Source organism: Meriones unguiculatus, chromosome 11 (assembly GCF_030254825.1).
Source record: "Meriones unguiculatus strain TT.TT164.6M chromosome 11, Bangor_MerUng_6.1, whole genome shotgun sequence".
Lineage (NCBI taxonomy): Eukaryota > Metazoa > Chordata > Mammalia > Rodentia > Muridae > Meriones > Meriones unguiculatus.
The window spans coordinates 99975982-99994456 of NC_083359.1; the positions used below are offsets into that span (position 1 = coordinate 99975982).

The 18475-nt window shown below is 44.6% G+C and overlaps 1 protein-coding gene across 1 annotated transcript in view; it reads left to right on the plus strand.

Annotated features, from left to right (window-relative positions):
- Positions 1 to 6668, plus strand: part of Acbd3 (acyl-CoA binding domain containing 3) — a 29373-nt gene extending 22705 nt beyond the window's left edge. The window contains exon 8 of the mRNA XM_060364818.1: positions 4601 to 6668. Within this exon, the coding sequence (XP_060220801.1) occupies positions 4601 to 4812 (212 nt within the window). The 3' untranslated portion in view covers positions 4813 to 6668. The remainder of the gene's footprint in view (positions 1 to 4600) is intronic.
- The last annotated feature ends 11807 nt before the right edge of the window (positions 6669 to 18475 follow it).

Genomic DNA, 18475 nt, shown 5'->3' on the forward strand with positions numbered 1-18475 from the left:
ATGTGGGAGCATGTAAAGCTGTTAGACCATAAGCGCTTCTTGAAATTCATTTATTCAGCTTCAAAGACAAGTTTTGTTCTGTACCATTTTCTATAAGAACCATCAGAGTGTCCCAGGAATTTCAGTACATCATGCAGACTTATTGTCACTCCAGAAAATTAAAATCCTTAATTATAACCCAGGTTCAGGTTTGACCTGGTAAATATCAAAACATGTACTGCTTTCTTTTGCATGGCTTGTTTGTTTGTTTTGTTTTGTTTTGTTTTTAAGACAGGGTTTCTCTATATAGCTCTGGCTGTCCTGGAACTCACTTGGTAGACTAGGCCATCCTGGAACCCAAGTGATCCACCTGCCTCTGTCTCCTGAGCGCTGGTATTGAAGACGTGCATCACCACTGCATGGCTTGTTTTTAAGATTTTTAAAGACTGACTTTTTGTTTTATGTGAATGAATGTTTTGCCTATGTGTATGTTTGTGTATTTGTATACCATCTGCATGTCTGATAACCCAGAGGTCAAAAAAGTGTGTCAGATCTTCTGGAACTGGAGTTACAAAGAATGGTGAGCTACCATGTGGGTGCTGGGAACCGAACTTTGGCCCTCCCCAATAGCAAGTTAACAACGGAGCCAATTCCAGGGCTTTGGCATTTTGTTTTTAACAATGTTTATTCCTAAAGACTAGCAGCAAAGTGAGATATTTCCCATAATACTCACCAAAACCAAAAATAGGAGGAGTGGTTAAGGAAAGGTAAAATCTGAACAGTTTAGCTGGGTGCCACCATCTGCATTCCAGTAGTGCCATAGTAACGTTTGCCAGCGGCTAACCCCCTGCTCGCCTTTCTCATACAGCAGAGACTCATTTGAGGCCAGCCTGCTGTGCAAAGTGAGTCCAGGATAGCCAAGGTTACACAGAGGGGGGAAAAAGTCTTACTGAGGAATATTTTCAGTGGTTGGCTCTGGCTGTATGTGATTGCTCCCATCTGTAATCTTAGCACTAAGGAGGCTCAGGTTGAAAGATCATTATGTGTTTGAGGCTATATAATGAGTTGCAGGTCAGTCCAGGCTGTTAAGAGAGACTGTGTCTCAAAAACTAAGGAGAACGGGCTGGAGAGATGACTCAGCAGTTAACAGCATTCCCTCCTGCAGAAAACCAAGGCTTGATTCTAGTTGTTTTTAACTATAGTCCCAGAAGAACGAGTGTCCTCTTCTGGCCTTTGCAGGCACCAGACATACACTCTCTGCACATACATACATACATGCAGGTAAAAAGCCCATGCACATAAAATGAGTCTTAAAAAAGTAGCCAGGTGGTGGTGGCACACACCTTTAATCCCAATGCTTGGGAGGCAGAGGCAGGTTGGATCTCTGTGAGTTTGAGGCAACCCTGGTGCACAGAGCAAGTTCCAGGATAGCCAAGGGTGCAAGGAGAAACCCTGTCTTGAAAAAATTTTAAAAATAAAGTAAGAAGGAAGAAAAGAAATTGCTCTGCTCTGCGGCTTGGTTGATTTTCTCCTATCTTGCCCATTAGAGATTTTTTAAAAGAAAATTACTTCCTCCTTCTGTTCTGAACTCCTAGCTGATAAGTTTGGGGGTTGTTGACATTGGGTCAGCAACTGATAAAAGAGGCTGGCGTGATGGCTTAGGTACTTACTGTTCTTGCAGAAGATCCAGGTTCAGTTTCCAGCACTGATGCGGTGGCTCAGAATTGCCTGCAACTTCAGTTCAGAGGTCTGACAGCTCCTTCTGGCCTCCTCACACACCTGTTTGTATGTGGTATACGGAAGAAAATTTTAAGGTTTAGAGGAAGAGAGCTGGTAAAACATAGCTTTTCCCTTTAGCTCTGCTGTTTGTCCCTCAAAGGGAAGGTAGCATGGCCTACCTGTATACCAGTTCTAAAAACTTATCCATTGAAATCTCCATGTGAACAGAAATAATGAGATTTTACTAATTCTAAGAATTGTTCCATTGAGAATGAGCCTGTATGGAGACCTAACTCACTGGTACATTTGTGCCTGAGTTACATGATGACTGTGCGCCATTGATAGGTCCATATATCCACTGTGTAGTCCATGGAAGAAAATTCCAGGGTGGTGTCTGGATCTCCCTTTGTAGACCAGGCTAGCTAGCCTTGAGCATTCAGCTATTCTTTCTGCTACTGCCCCCCCAGCTGCATATAAAATGTGCACCATCACACCCAGCTAAAAACTGAGATTTTTGTGTATTTGGAAGTTTGGTTTTTCTTCCTTAGGTTGGACAGGTGGGTAGAATTTGTTTTCTCTGAGGAAACAGGGCTGACAACCCAGCCTTTGCTGCAGTGCTCTACTTCATTGCTTTTTATGTCCCAGTGGTTTGCTTGCATTGGTGAAAGATGGAGCTGGAGTGCTCAGTGGTTAAGAGCACTCAGTGCCTTCCAGGGGACCCACCGCAGTCCCCAGCAGCCATGCCCTGGCCCACAAGCTCCAGCTCCAGGAGAGCTGATGCCCCGCTTGTGAGCTCTGTACTTACATGACATAAATTTACAGATACATACAGACATACACTCATATACATACATGTACACACACATATAAATTAAAGTTTAAAAATGATTTTAATGTTTGAAAGGCACATTACTTATAATCTTTAGTTCTGTGGATGTAACAAAAGTAGATCTTGAATTAATGAACCAGTTTGTTTCTTAGATATCTTTATAGGCTTTTTTAATGACTCAGTAACCCTCATTTGTAAATAAAAGACTTTTCATTAAAGATTGTTTTTATTTGTGGAAGTGTGTGTCTATGGAAGCCAGAAGAAGGTGTCAGAGTGCTGCAGTCAGAGCCTGATGTGGATGCTGGGAACCAAATGTACATCCTTGAAGTGCAGCAGGCACTCCTAACCACTGAGCTTTCTCTCCAGCCCAGTATAAATAGCATGTAATTGAAGGCATTGCTGTAGTAAAGCAAATTTTATTTGAGTCTTCTTTATGGGTGCTGGATTTTTTTTGTTTTGTTTTTGAGATGGGTTTCATTATGTAGCTCTGGCTGCCGTGTAACAGAATGGCCTTGAATCCACAGTAATACTCTTCATCTTCCTCCTGCTAGGATTACAGGTCAAGCCACCACACCTGTTTTTGGTTTTTCGGCCTTTTTAATCAGGATTTAACACCTGGCCCAGACTCCTCATACTCACTGTGTAGCTTAGGTTGGCCTTGAATTTTTGACAGTCCTTCCTCAGTTTCCCTCATGCTGGGATATCCATGTGGGCCACCATATCTGGGTCTCCTTTACTTTTTTTTTTTTTTTTTTAAGCTTTTTAAAATTTGGGCTCCCCACCCCTACCCAGGGTTTCTCTGTGTATCACTGGCTGTCCTGGAACTCTCTGTGTAGATCAGACTGACCTTAAACTTGTAGAGATCTGTCTGCCTCTGTCTCCCTAGTGCTGGGATTAAAGGTGTGGCCTGCCACCAGCTGGCTTGGTTTTTCTGTTTTTAACTTCTTAAATTGTACATTGCACTTATCTTAATGAACCATTATTGATACTAGTGTTGATAAATTTGCACTTATTCAGATTTCTTTACTTTTTACCTAATGTTCTAAGATTTATTCCACGATGGCCCGTGGTGTAGTTGGTTTTATTATTTTAAATTCCCTTGAGAGCTTCTCACACTTTTAAAATGGCTGTGACCATTGACATGTAGTTAATGGACATTGCTGGGATTCACTCTGCCATATGAGGAGTCTGAAAGTCTTTATCTTCTGTATTGAAATACCTTCACCTAGTTTTCTTGAGGTTGTATATATTTAATGTGTTAGACTGAGACAGTTTGGAATAATTATCTCATTCTTGTAGGCTATTAGAAATGTTTCTTCACTAACTTGATGCTGTTATAGCCTAGAAAACTATTAACAGTGACAGTCTGTGATCAGAGCTCATTTTTTAATCTGCTTGTTTTATCTCCGTGCTAAACAGACTTAGTGGAACTGATTGAATTTGTGGCAGTCTCTGAATACACAGAAACTGAAGGCTAGGGTAGACTACCTTCTACCATTCCTAAAATGCAGGTGGGCTGTAGAAGAGGCCAGCACAGTGTTTTCTCCCCTCCCCTTTTCTTTTGTTGTTTTTGGTGTCAGGGTTTCTCTGTGTAGCGTTGGCTGTCCTGGACTCTTTTTGAAGACCACCTGGCCTTGAACTCACAGTGATCCGCCTGATCTGCCTCCCTGAGTGTTGGAATCAAAGGTGTGCGCCACTGCTCCCAGGTAGCACAGCATTTTCTGTGGTGTCAAATGAGCAAGATTGTTTTATAGAAGGAAGGAGTTTGGAATTGGATAGAAACAGATGGGAAAAATAAAGACAGGAAATGGGAGCAGGACTGACACAAAAGGCTGGAGACAGGTTGTCCTCACAGCCTGGTGCTTGCCACTGGACGCCCAGGGCTCAGCAGCTGTGCATAGGGGTCAGGCATGCAGATGAGTGACTAACAGACGCCTGTACACAGAGTTGGAGACTGAGTTTAGAGAACTAACAGTTTCTCCAAGAAGATAGTTTCATTGCTTGATTAGCAAGGTGATTTTCCTGAATCTATCATTTGACTTGTGTCTTCTGTTCTTTCTCACTTTCTCACAGAAAATGTTACTTGTGAAGAGAAAGCCAAAAAGAATGCCAACAAGCCTCTGCTGGATGAGATTGTGCCTGTGTACCGGCGGGACTGTCATGAGGAAGTATATGCAGGCAGCCACCAGTATCCAGGGAGAGGCGTCTATCTCCTCAAGTTTGATAACTCCTACTCTCTGTGGAGGTCCAAGTCAGTCTACTACAGAGTCTATTACACTAGATAAAGCTTGTGCAGAGTCTGGAGTTTAGGATTGGGCAGAAAATGACACATTTTCTTTTGACTTTTGTGGCGCATAGGAGTCAGTGTTTACCTTCTCAATTTTGTTCTGATGATTTATGAACTCTTGCTGGGAACCAGGATTCCTTGAGACTCTAACATTAATGCTCTGAGGTGAACAACAGTTCCGGAGACTCATCCAGCCCTTGGGTGTTGACCAGCCAGAGCCACTAGTGAATCCTGGAGTTATGTGAGCTGCGTGCTAAATATTCAGTCTCTAAAATAAATGTCCCAGCGTTGACGCGACCTGGCTGGTGGGTAGTCCATTGCTGTCTGCTCTGTGTGTTCCCCCAGAGCCCTCGGTTACAGCTCTGCTTGTAATGTTTCTGTTGTAGTCTGCTTCAGAGGCAACTGGCTTTGACTAAAGCTCAACAATTTGAAACTTTAAAACTCAAGACTTCACGGATTATAGAAGAGAAAGAAATTGCCTCAAATTGGTCTTACCTGAATAACCCCGGTTGTTTTGCTTTGGTACAGCTATTTAGTTAGTGATGGTACAGAGAATTATTTTCTGAGAGAATCTTAAACTTAGAGTATTCAAACCCAGTAGGTAATTGATATGTAAAGATTCTTAGAACACCTCAGCATCCTCCTACCAAGTCCCTCAGACTCTCCTGTCTGCCATTCACACTTCTGATAACACAACAAAACTAGTTGATTTTCTTTTGACATAGTTTTGTGGAGTATCATAAATTGAAATTAAAATGAAAAGCATACAGCCAAGAGTTTTATAAACTCAAATTGGCATCTACTGAATTAAAATATGCAAAATCACTTTAGTATAATTCAGTGAGGATTACCATTGCACTAACAGGAAATCACTGCCAGAGACAGTCCAAATTCCTTTCTGTTTGTTACTAGGGTACAAACCGTTCCAGAGTCCCAGTATGGAATTGCATACTGGAGAAAATTGGAAGTGCACAGGCCCGTGCTTAAATGTTACAGCTCTGATCTGTATTATGTCTTGCTGGTAAGAAAAGGCAAATCTTTTGCTTTCTTATTAAAACAAATCCACATGTTCATCATTTGAAATTTGTATAAGTGGCTAATTATCTAGAGCGAGGGTAGTATAGATAGAAAATGACAGAGACAATGTGTACCTAGTGCTGTTTTGTCACTGAAGACTTAAGATTTAATTTTGATATCACAGATGACTTCCAGGGATCCCACTGGCTAGCTGCAGTGTGCACAGTTCACTACATTCAGGCTATTTGAGGTTTCCATACGCTGCATTTTTTTTCTGTTTTTAATACCTGGTTTTATAGGTATTTAACTCTGTTCTTTTTGGTTGTTAAGAAACTGGATTACTTTCTCCTAACCAGTGCTTAATTTGTGTTTTTGAATTTTCATTCAGAAGTAGTTGAATGTCTTTGCTGTTACACCCAGAATATTCATTCGGCTGCCCCACAGCTTTTCTGTATATATAGAAACCACAGAGTTAGGATTTTTTTTAATGAGAAAAAATACTGTATTTAAAATGTAAAATAAACTTTTAAAAAGCAGGCACTAATATATATTTCTTTCAGCCTTTGATTACAATTTTGTCCTTGCACATGTTAAGATAAATTATCTTCTAAAAATAATTGTTCTTGGGAGCAGTGTATGTCACTTTACATAGCAGTTTCTGTCACGTGTTCATATCTGAACACTTTTGGTTCTAAACTTTTTTATTGCCTTTGGCTGTTTATTAGTACCATACAAGTGCGATTTCAAAAAGATCTTGAAAGTAATATATTTAATCAATTAAAATGTTTATCTGTAACCTCTTGATGTTTCTGTTAATACAGTTCCCTGAACCATTTAGCTGTCTTTTTTTCATTTAGATAGGATAAGAAATGCCTTAGATGATCTTTTCTGTTTATCTAGTTGAAAAAAATGCCCAGCCCTCTTTCCTCCTGGCTAGTTTTCCCTGTGAGTCTAATGTGTTTAGGCTGTCCAGACTGGACAGGAAGGGAAGTGTTAGCTTTTCATCCTGCAGCTCATAACGCACTTTCCAGAGCTGCCCTGTGTGGCCACTGTTCTGAGGAGGAGGAGGAGAGCCTATTTTATCATGGCTTCTGGGGTGTGTGGCTTCTGAGTGGACCAGGTGATTACAGAGCGTCAGACCACACTGGCTGTGTAGTGTACTGGGGTTTTTTGAAATTGGGAGAAACTGAATAAGATGATTTTCTTGGTACCTATGCTGTGTTGTGTACCTTGAAGTCAAACCTAAGAACAGTTAAGTGCGCTTTTGTGATGTCAGCTTACTTTAGAGGCCATGTTTTAGTCACCCATCTCATGGAAGAGAAGCAGCTGCTTCCAAATAATAAATAGCTGCCAGTTTTCCACTGAAGTTTGGAAAGTGACACTTCAGCAACCCAAACCGTCTTTGTCTCATTCCCAAGCTTTTTTTCATGTAACCTAAAAATATATATCTGTGGATCTGTTAGGGGCAGAGCAAGTCTTCATTCGTTTCTATTTACCAACTTTTTAAAATGTATATGAATTGGTATTAGACATTAGGATGTTGCTACATGGCCCAGGCTGGCCTCAAACTCAAGATGTAATCCTTAAATTCTAGTCCTCCTGCTTCTGCCCAGAGTGCTGAGATTTATAGATGGCCAGTCTATTAACTTATTCATGTGTATGGGTGTTTTGCCTACATGTATGTCTGTGCGCCATGTTCACCCCTAGAGCATGCAAAGGCCAGAAGAGGCATTGGACACCCTGGAACTGGAGTTACAGACAGCTGTGAGCCGCTGTGTGGATGCTGAGAAATTGAGCCCAGCTCCTCAGGAAGAGTATCTAGTGCTCTTAGCTGCTGAGCCATGTCTCCAGTCCCTGTTGTTGGACGTTTATCTCATATACTTACCTATAATCCTTTCTTGCTGATTTTTTTTTTTTAGAGTAAGTTATTGTCCTTCTTACATAACCATGCTCTGATCTCATTGCACTGTCAGTTTCCAGGCGCTTATTAACTTTACTAGTTTCCTTCGTGATAAAATGCAGGTATACTAAACTACCTCTCCATGCTACTTGTGAGCCATGAATTGATTTTTTGAATTATTTAATCAGCTACTTAATTTGGTACATGAAATGGCTTACTTTGCCATATAATTGACACTGCCCTCCTTTTTGGTCAGAGTCTCCCTGTGGTCCAGGCCAGCATCAAACTCACAGTGATCCTTTTGCCTCAGGCTCCTCTGTTCAGGACTCACAGGCACGAGCTACTGCACCTGGCTGAACATTGCCTTTGAGTCTCAGCAGTCAGACATGGGGTACAAGTACAAAGTGAAACAGTAATTTCTGAAAATCCGCATAACACTGGTTTATACACGTAAAAATAATTTTTTTTTTGTTTTGTTTTTCTAAACAGGATTTCTCTGTGTCCCGGAACTCACTCTGTAAACTAGGCTGGCATCGAGCTTAGAGATCTACCTCCCGAGTGTTGGGATTACAGGTGTGTGCTACCACCACCCAGCTGTAAAAATAAAATTAATTTTAAAAGCGTATGCAGAGACTGCAGAGATGGCTCAGTGGTTAAGAGCACCGCCTGCTCTTTCAGAGGACAGGGATTCGGGTCCTAGCACCCACATTGGGTTGCACACAGCTATAACCTAAGCTCCAGAAAAATCTCACTTCCTTTTCTGGCCTCCTTTGGCATCCATGCACCCGTGAACATACTCATGCAAACATACACATACATACATGTAAATAAAAATAAGTGTCTTGCCATGCACGGTGGTGTACCCAGTAATCTCGGTACTTTGGGAGGCAGAGGCAGGCAGATCTCTTAAGTTCAAGGCCAGCCTGGTCTACAAAGACATCCAGGACAGCCACAGCCAGGGCTACACAGAGAAACCCTGTCTCAAAAAAGCCTAAATGATAGATAAATAGATAGATAAATAAATGAATAAATGTCTTCTAAAAATCTCTAGTTTGTTTTGAAAAACTTTCAGATACTAAATACAGGTGGAATAACCACTACCCTAAATGCTTGGTACCACAATGCTGCTGGTTTCAGGCTTTTACAGACATTAGAATGTCTGTCTAGACATGAGATGTCTTGGGTGTGAGCACGAAAGTCATTTCTGTTTGATAGGCATGTTGTACTCAGAGCCTGAAGTTAAGTTTATTCAGTAGTTTGGGTCTGCGTGCGTTTGACTATAGCCCGCCAGATGAGATTAGTTTCAGACTTCTCTCCACTTTGCCTCAGTGCTCAGAAAGTATTTGGAACTTTGAGTTTTCAGGTGGCTGAGCAGGTAATGACACTTGCTGTGAATGTGTGACCAGCTGAGTCCATCCCACGACCCCATGTGGGGTTCCACTCCAGGGTGGAAGGAGAGATCCACATTCCACGAAGTTGTCCTCTAATTTACACATGTGAACTGTGGCTTGTATATGCCCTCATACACATGCACACACAATAATAAAGTTTAATTCTAAGAAACGAAATTTCAATGTGTTTCCCTGGTAACTACTAATAGGATAAAGCATTTCTTTCTATTCTTTGGCTTTCCTCTCCTGAAAATTTCCTGTATCCTTTACCCATCTCAATTAAACTTTGTTTTAGGTTTATTTATTTTACTTGTATGAGTGTCTTGCCTGCATGTGTGCCTGTGTACCTCCTGGGGCCCACAGAGGTCAGAAGACGGTGTCAGGTAAACTGGAGTGACTTACAGGTGGTTGTGAGCTGCCATGCTGGGACCTGAACCTTTACAAGAAAACTGAGCTCTCTCAGCTGCTGGGCCCTCAAGTGGATAAGCCTATATGATTTCACTGTCTTTTTAGAGAAGTTCTAGGATAGCCGTGGCTACGCAGACTGTCTTTAAATAAGTAGATAAATTCTAAAAAGATTTACATATGACTCTGGGTTAAAACACCCACCAGCAAGCTTAAGGACCTGAGTTCAATCTCTAGACCTACAAATTCTCCTCTGACCTCCACATTCAATCCATGGCTTATGTATGCTCATACACACCTGCACACACACACACATACAAAATTTAAATCATTTCCCAATTCTGGTCTGTATATTGCGTGTGTGCATGTAGATGTTTTGTTAGTTTTTATTCCTATGTGGCTTTTTGCTTATTTCCGTATGTATGAGTTTTGTACTATTGGATGTAACTCTTTGTCCATTTACATATATTTTAATTTCATTTAAAAAAAACTTAAAAAAGTTAATGTATACATATGAACGCTCAATTTGCATATATGCCTGCATGACAGAAGAGAGCATCTGATCCCAGTATAAATGGTTGTGAGCCACCATGCGGTTGCTGGGAATTACGTGTGACTGTGGTTATGTGTGCACCTTATTTCAGGTGCCCTTAGAGGCCAGAAGATGGAAGTCAGGGCTCCTGGAGCTGGAGTTACAGGTGAGCTGCCGCCACCTCCTCCTCCATCGCTATTACTGTGAAGAGACAACCATTTTGCTGTTATGACTTGTAATAAGTTTATATATATGTATGTATGTGTGTGTATATGTATGTATGTATGTATATATACATACACATATCTAATGTGGCTCTCCCCCTTGAGAAGCCCAGGCCCAACCCTGCTTGGGACTTTGTTCACACACACACCTCCCTCCCTTTAGGAGGACTATGAATTTCAGGTCTGGAATACACTGAATGCTAAGCCTGCCAGGGCTACATAAAACAAGACTGGGGGGGGGGGAATGGACCTTAGCTGTCTGAGCTTTCTGGAAAAGGCTCCTGCTCTAAGAGTTGAGCTGCATCCCACTGCAGCTGACACAACACAGATCACAGGAAGACCTTCCCCAAAACCTGGTAGTTGCCACACAGGCAGGGGACGTACTGTGCTCCTGTTGACCCCTGACCTCCTCTTGTGATCCAGGAAATGAGAGCTGTCCCTGAAAGGCTTTCCCGGCAGGCTGAAGGAAGTATGTATAAAACGCCTTTGGCAGCCAGAAAGCCATAAAAATAGTAGTTAAAATAGGGTAGGAAGGTGCCTCATTTGGCCTTTACACCCGGTCAGTAGGCTGTCGAGGTAGAGCATCCCCCAGAACCCTGCTACAGCCTGTGGGCATGTGGCCCTTTTCTCCATTTGGACCTTGCTATGATAAACCTTAGGAACTAGTGCACCTGGCCTGCTGTGTGATGGCCACTGTCTCATTTCCAAGAAGGGTTAGTGCGGGGAGGAGTGCCACCTCTCTCTAGCGGGAAGTAAGAGTGGACTTCGACACTGGGCATGCAGAAAGGTGTGGTCTGCTCAAAGATCCAGCCTGGCACGGGGTGGGGGTGCAGTCTGCCCTGGCACTAGAGCTCTATTGAAGATCAACTGGGCACCCACAGCCACAGACTCATCATCCTGTTGCCTCCTATTCCACGGGCATTAGATTGAGCCTCAGCCTGGCGTGTGTAACTAGGTGCTGTCCTTGGGGACAGGAATGTCGTCAGACTGCTCACATCAGCTTAGCAGCTGCTTGCATCAGGGTCTCTGTTGCATTCGACAATTTGTTAAAATTGGGCATGGGCTCTTTAACACATTACCTCAGAGGGGGTCCACTGTATCACCCACCAGCTGCCAGAAACGCAGTGAACTGGACAACAAACCAGAAATTCATTGAACTAGGCAGCAAAAGCAAAGTTTGTACTTTTTTTCCCCAGGGTGTAGCACTGGCTGTACTGGAACTCCAAAACAGGTTGGCCTCCGACTCAGAGATCCACCTACCTCTGCCTCCTAACTGCCAGCTGGGATAAAGGCATGGGCCACTACCACTTGGCAATTTTGTATTTTCTATGAGAAGCAAACGACCACTATGGGAAAGAATGGAGGGTTGTGTGGTCCGAGTCTGGTGGGAATGACGAACTAGGCTTTCCCACGAAGCAAGGGTCTTTCTCCCAGCAGAATGTACCTGCTGGTGAGTCTGGGACAGTTTTGTTATGGACCAAGCAAGTCTGCTCCTGGATGCATTGTGGATGCCAGCCTGAGGGTTGTCCACTTATTGTAGGGGGGTTATGTACCAAAGTTTCATTATTCATTTGTCGGTAGACATTCCAGTTCTTTGCTGTGGGGAATTAGGCAGCAATAAACATGGAGATGGAGAATTTCCTGTGGTTGGTGTATGGAGTTCTCTGAGTATATGCCCAGGAGTGGAATAACTTAGCTGGGTCCTATGGTAGTTCTATTTTTCACTTTTTGAGAAATATCTAAACTGATTTCCCAGTAGCTGTATTAATTCACACTCCCACCGACAGAGAGTAAGGGTCCCTTTCTCTCCCTGACCTCTCCAACATTTGTCAGACATGATGAGGATAGCTGTTCTGACTGGAGTGAGAAAATATCTCGGTAGTTTTAATTTGTATGCCCCTGATGGCCAAGGTTATTGAGCACTTTTTGAAATAGTTATTGGTCATTTGTGTATGTGTGTGTATTTTGAAAACTATTCATTTTATTTGCCCATTTCTTTACTGGCAGTTTTATTTCCTTAGTGATGCTCTTAATCCCAGTTCTCAAGAGGCAGAGGCAGGCAGATCTCCATGAGTTCAAGGACAGCCTAGTCTACATTGTTCCAGGCCAGCTAAGGTCAATTTATTGTAGGTCTTAATTAGGTCCAAGAGTTTTCTAGTAGACGCAATAGGATCTTTTAAGTGAAGACTTATGTAGTCTGCAAATAAGGATAGTTTGGCTTCTTCCCTTTCTATTTTTTATCCTTTTATGTCTTTTTCTTATCCAATTGTTATAGCTAGATTCAAGCACTAACCAGAAGTTGGACAAGCCTTTAATCCCAGCACTTGGGAGGCAGAGGCAGATAAAAGCTCTGTGAGTTCAAGGCCAGCCTGGTCTACATAGTTTCAGGACCTCTAGAGCTACATAGTAAGACTCTGTCTCCAAAAAGGGAAAAAAAATGGAGGGGGTCTGGAGAGTTGGCTCAGTGGTTAAGAGCGCTCGCGCTGCTCTTGCAGGGGACCTGGTTCGGTTCAGTACCCCATGATCGTTTATAAGCATCTGCCTCTGTAACTCCGCGCCAGGGATCCAGCAACCTCTTTGGACACTGGGTATACATGTGCACATGCAGGCAAGCAAACCTGTCATATATTTTTATTGTATATAAATAAAATAGTATAAATTTATTCTATATAAATAAAACATAAAATATTTTACATTTTATGTTCTTTATACATGTATACATATGTATATGTACATATATATGTAAAGATATATGTATGCCTTTATACATAATAAAAATATAAAATATAATTTATAATTATAAAACATAATAAAATATAAAAATATATAACATAAAAATATACAATAAAATCTTTTTTAAAAGAGTCAAGCAGTATATAAAATAAGAGAAAGGAGAGTAGACATCTTTGTCTTGTTCCTGGGTCTGGAGGAGATGCTTTGTCTCCATTTAATGTTGGCTGTAGGTTTGTTGAATACAGCCTTTATTATTTTGAGAAATATACTATATCTAAAGACTCCAGATCTTTTTATCATGTTGAACTTTGTGAAATGCCTTTTCAGCATCATAATTATTGAAATAATTATGTGGTTTCTGTCCTTAGGTTTACTTATATGGTGTGCTGCACTTAACTGATTTACATATATTAAACCAACCTTGCCATTCTGAGATGAAATCCAGCTGGTCATCATGTATGGTCCTCTTAAATGTGTTCCTGAATTCAGGTGGCAAGTATTTGTTAAGATTTTTTTCCATCTATGCTTATCAAACAAATTGGTCTATAGTTTTCTTTTTTCTTTGGTTTATTTTGTTTTTCTAGACAGGGTCACTCTGTGTGGCCTTGGCTACCCTGTAACTCCCTGGTTCAATCCACTTGCAAGAAGATCAGAAGTCCCTGACTCAGAGCCAGGCCTCAACTATGTAAGACCTTGGAGAGAAAGGTTGTGGGTGGGGGAGAGGACTGAACCAGGGCTTCACGTCTGCTCTGCCACTGAAGGTATCTAAACACATTCATTTTTAAAGAAGAGCAAACAGTGCCATTCACAGCCTGCAGCCTGCCCAGTTAAAAAGGAAGCTAGGCCCAAGTTCATTGTCACCTGTAATCCCGGGTTTTTGAAATAGGGGCAGGACAATCAGAAGTCCAGGGCCAGCCTGGGCTACAGGAGATTCTGTCTGAACAAAAGCAAAGAAAAAGAGGAAGCTCAAAACTGGTGGTGTTGCTAACTGATACTGCATGTGCCCAGCATGCACCTGCCCTTTGGTTTCATCCCCACAACTAAAAACAAAACAAAACCAAAAAAAAGGAGGCTGCAGCTTCTGGAACTAAAACTCCAGCCATTGGTTTCCTTTCCCACAGGCTGGTCTTGAAGCCCTCAGAGCTGCCCTCTTCTGCACAAGGCTCCTGACAGGGTCGAGCGGACTTCAGCTTGCTCTCCACTCTCAACAGAATGGACCACAGCTCTCCCTGGGCAGGGCTGGCCCTTCTGGGCTGAGCCTTGTTGCCATGGGGCACAGTAACCCTTTCAGGGAGGCTTGAGATTTTTCCTGGTTGACAATAAAAGGACACTGCTGGGCCAGCCCCTGAGATCAGCAATTATCTGCAACTTGAAGGTATGGAGGCCCAGCATTGCATTGAGACCAGTCCTTCTGGAAGTTCATGCTCCAGTCAGCAGAGAGGCAAGCTTGTTAGAAATGCAAGGCCTCAGACACCACCCCTGCGCTAACCAGAAACTCGGGGTGTAACACATGGCTGCCATCAACACCTGTGGTTTGGCAAGCCCCAGGTGTGTCTCTGATGCACCTTGGACTTGAGAACCCTGCTTTGTTGAGGCCAGCTGGTCTGCTGCTCTGTCACTGAAGTCACCGAAGGTCTTTTGGGTGGGGGAGGGGAGCAGCCTTGCTCTACAGCTCTGCCTCGCCCTCCTGAGAGCTGTGATTACGGGTGTGTGCCACCACTCCCGAAGTCTGGAGTCCCGGAAACCTGCTCGTGCCAAGCAAACAGAGATGGCTTGCCACCAGGAACTTTGGGCCTTGTGTTTTATGAGGTTCTGGTCTAGTTTGCTTTTTGTTGCCATGATAAACACCATAACCAAAAGCAGCTTAGAAAAGGAAAGGGTCCACGTTCAAGGGAAGCCAGGCAGGAACCAGAAGCAAGAACAATAGGGGAACTGTTGCCTACTGGCTTGTCTCCATGGTTCGCTCAGCCTGCTTTCATACAACCCAGGACCACCTGCTGAGGGGTGACACTGTGGGCTAAGTCCTCCCATACCAATCATCAATCAAGAAAAATGTCTCCTCTGGGTGTGGTGGCACATATGTAATCCCAGCACTCTGGGAGGCAGACGCAGGCAGATCTCTGTGAATTCTAGATCAGCCTGGTCTACAAAGCAAGTACAGAACAGCCCAGGTTACACAGGAAAACCCTGTCTCAAGAAAGAAAGAAAGTCCCCCTGACTTGCTCACAGATCAGTCTGTCAGAGGCAATCCCTCAGTTAAGGTTCCTGAGGTCCCTTCATCCTAGGTGACTCTAGGAACTCAAGACAGATGCTGAGAAACACGTTCCACTAGAAAAATAAAGAGATAAAAGTGGTAGCTTAACGGTTTGCTCATGAATCGGCAGTGTGGCCCAGGTGGGCCAGCTCATCTGTTCTGCTTCGTTAGCTCAGATGGCTTAAAGCAGTCACTGGAAGCTGGCTCCGTCCCCTGTTCTGCTTCCTGTCCTCAGGCCCCTCACGCAGCCCAGACCTTGGGTCTCTCGCTGTTGGTAGCTGCATGGAGGCTCCCAGGTAATGGACTTCCGGGTGTGGGCCCCTGCCCTCAGGAAACATCCCGGAAACTGCGAGTCCCGATCTCCCAGATCAAGGGAAGGAAACAGACGCTGGGGTCTGCAGAGGACCGTCCGCTCCACGTTGTGAGTGCATGAGGTCGAAGTGTGGGTGCTGCTGTCTTCGGGAGACACGCTGTCACTTGTTTTTCCTTTCCTTCCTTCCTGGTCCTTCGAGTGAAGGGAGCACATGCAGCACCGGATAATCTGAGACTGCAGCTGGGGCCCTGCAGGGTGCTGGCGGAACAGCAGGGCTGGCTTTGCAGTTAGGGACTGGAGCGCCCTTTCCTAGCTACAAAGACGCGGCCCTTAGGTCGGTGAAGACTTCAAGGATTTCAAAGCGCCGTCGCGTCCAGGACCCGTACTCTTCCGCTTCCCTTTTCAGTTTTCCAGACATCACATTCCACTTGGAGGGAGGGGATCCGTGCTGTCATCCCTGAGCTTTCGGGCCTGACCTTCCAGATGGTCCTGCGTTCTCTGCAGGCGCTTCTCCTCTGCGGAGCTCAGCTCTGGCGCCCTTCTTCCCCGCCCCTCCCGGATTCGCCGGCTCCTACCCCTCCTCGTGGGAGCGTTTCCTGAATCGGTGCAAATTAGAAGGAAGCTGTAGCCTCCCCCCCCCCCCGCCACCCCCCGAGCTATTCCAGCCCCATCTGTGACCAGGACCAGCTTGTGTAACCATCTGCGGCCGTCAGCTTTGCCCGCGGCTCAGCCAGGCTTCAGAAGTTCACCCAGGGCTTCCAGCAGGGCGGGAGCAGGCCGCGTTCGCTCTTCCCTGGGAGTTCCGGCCGGGAAGGCGATTTTATTGGCTTTGCTGCCATCTAGTGGACACATTCGGACCTTCGAGGACTTACTCGGCCCACACTCTGCCTTTGAACCTCTTCCCTTTTTTTTTTTTTTCTTCTCTAAAATCTTCCTTACGTTTACTTCTGTGAGGTAGGGACACTCACCGCTGCTTGAGTGGCGGTCAAAAGACAACTTGCAAAAGACGGTTCTCTTTTTCCATCATGTGGATCCTGGGGATGCCACTCAGACCTTCCGGGCTGGCAACAGGTGGCTTTACACATTGAGTCCGTTTGCTGGCCCATTGATTGGTCAGGTCTACCGGTGAGCCCTTCCTCCATCTGTCTCTCCCTCCTTCCCTTCTCCCCCTCTTCCTTTTCTTCTTCTCTTCCCCCTCTCCCCCGTGGAGACAAGGTCTCAGTATATAGCCCAGGCTGGCCTCAAGTTCATGGTCCTCCCTTTTAGTGGTAGGATGCTACCAAAAGTCTGTGTTGTTCATGATGCGGCAGGGGGAAATGACATAAATGCCCATCAAGTGCCCATGTCCATTCCAGGACATTAGGCCTGCACTAGAGAAGCTTCTACCAATCTCACCGAAGGACAACAAGGACCACGGAAGCTGGTGTGGTGGCTTTCATCTGTAACCCCAGCATTCGGGAAGACAAAGCAAGAGGGTTGCTTTTGACCTTCAGGCTACATGGCGAGTTACAGGCCAGTTTGGGCTGCGATGCTGTCTCCCCTGTCTATCACTCCAAACAACAATGCATACCTGGATCCATTCTTGTTTGTTTACTTTTTGTTTGTTTGTTTGTTTGTTTTGAGACAGGGTATCTCTGCGTAGCCTGGGCTGTCCTGGAACTCACTGTATAGACCAGGCTGCCTTTGAACTCACAGCCTCCTGAATGCTGGAGACGAAGGGCATGTGCCACCATGCCTGGTACCATCCACACTTTCTTTCCTGAGGAGTCCTCTGAGCAAACCATGTCTGGTTTGCTTTCCAACGCCCAGGCCTCTGGGAGCCGAAGGCAGGTGTGTGGCCCTTCCTGATGTTGCAAGTGACATTGGTCAGAAGACAAGGCCGCAGGTGGCAGGAGCAGCATCAGGACCAGCTGTTAGTCAGGGGGTGACTGCTAATGGGCAGTTTCCACACAGTGGGAGACAGCTGTTCTACGCTGTCTTTCAGGTAGATGGGGACGGAGGACGCTCGGTTGGCTCCCACTGTGCTGTCCCAGGCTTTGCACAGTGTGATGGTTATTTTGTGTCATTGTGGTAGATACCCTATGTAAACAACTTCAAGGAAAAAAAAACAACACTAAGCTGGGTGTGGTGGCACACACCTTTCTGCAATCTCAGCATTCAGGAGGCAGAGGCAGACTGATCTCAGTGAGCTCAAGAGGAGCCTGGTCTACGAAGCAAGCTCCAGGACAGACAAGGCTACATAGAGGAACCCTGACTCAAAACATAACAAAACAAAAAGCCTTAAGGACTTATTTTAGCCCATGGTTTAGAGTCTTCCTCCATCAGTGCTGGGTCCCTGCGAGGCAGAGCAGTGGACAGTGGGCAGGAACAAGGCTGTTTACCTCTAGGTAGATGGAGAATAGATAGACTGGGGTCCTTATAGAAGAGCTAGAGATGAGAGAGGGAAGCCTCTTGTCCGCAGTCCCTCCTGGCACGTGAGGACACTGTCTCCCCTGGAGGAGGCAGCAACAAAGTGCCAGCTTAGGAGGCTCCCCAGACACCAAATCCTTGATCTTGGCCTTCCAAACCCCCAGAACAGTGGGCTGATTTGGTTCGAAGACAGGGTCACATGACCCACGCTGGCTCCGAATTTACTCAGTTGCCAAAAATGACCTTGGTCTTCTTATCCTGCTGTGTCCACCTGCCCCGTGCTGTGATTACAAATGGGTACCACACCTGATTTCTGCCACCCTGAGGATCAAACTCAGGACCTTCCCACATGCGAGACAAGCGTTCTACCAGTGGAGCTGCGTTCCCTAGACCCTCAGCCTCCAGAACTCTGAAAAGAGATTTCATTTGCTCTGGTGTATCATTACAGTAGAGCAGACAAAGAAACACCCTCCTCAGATTCTT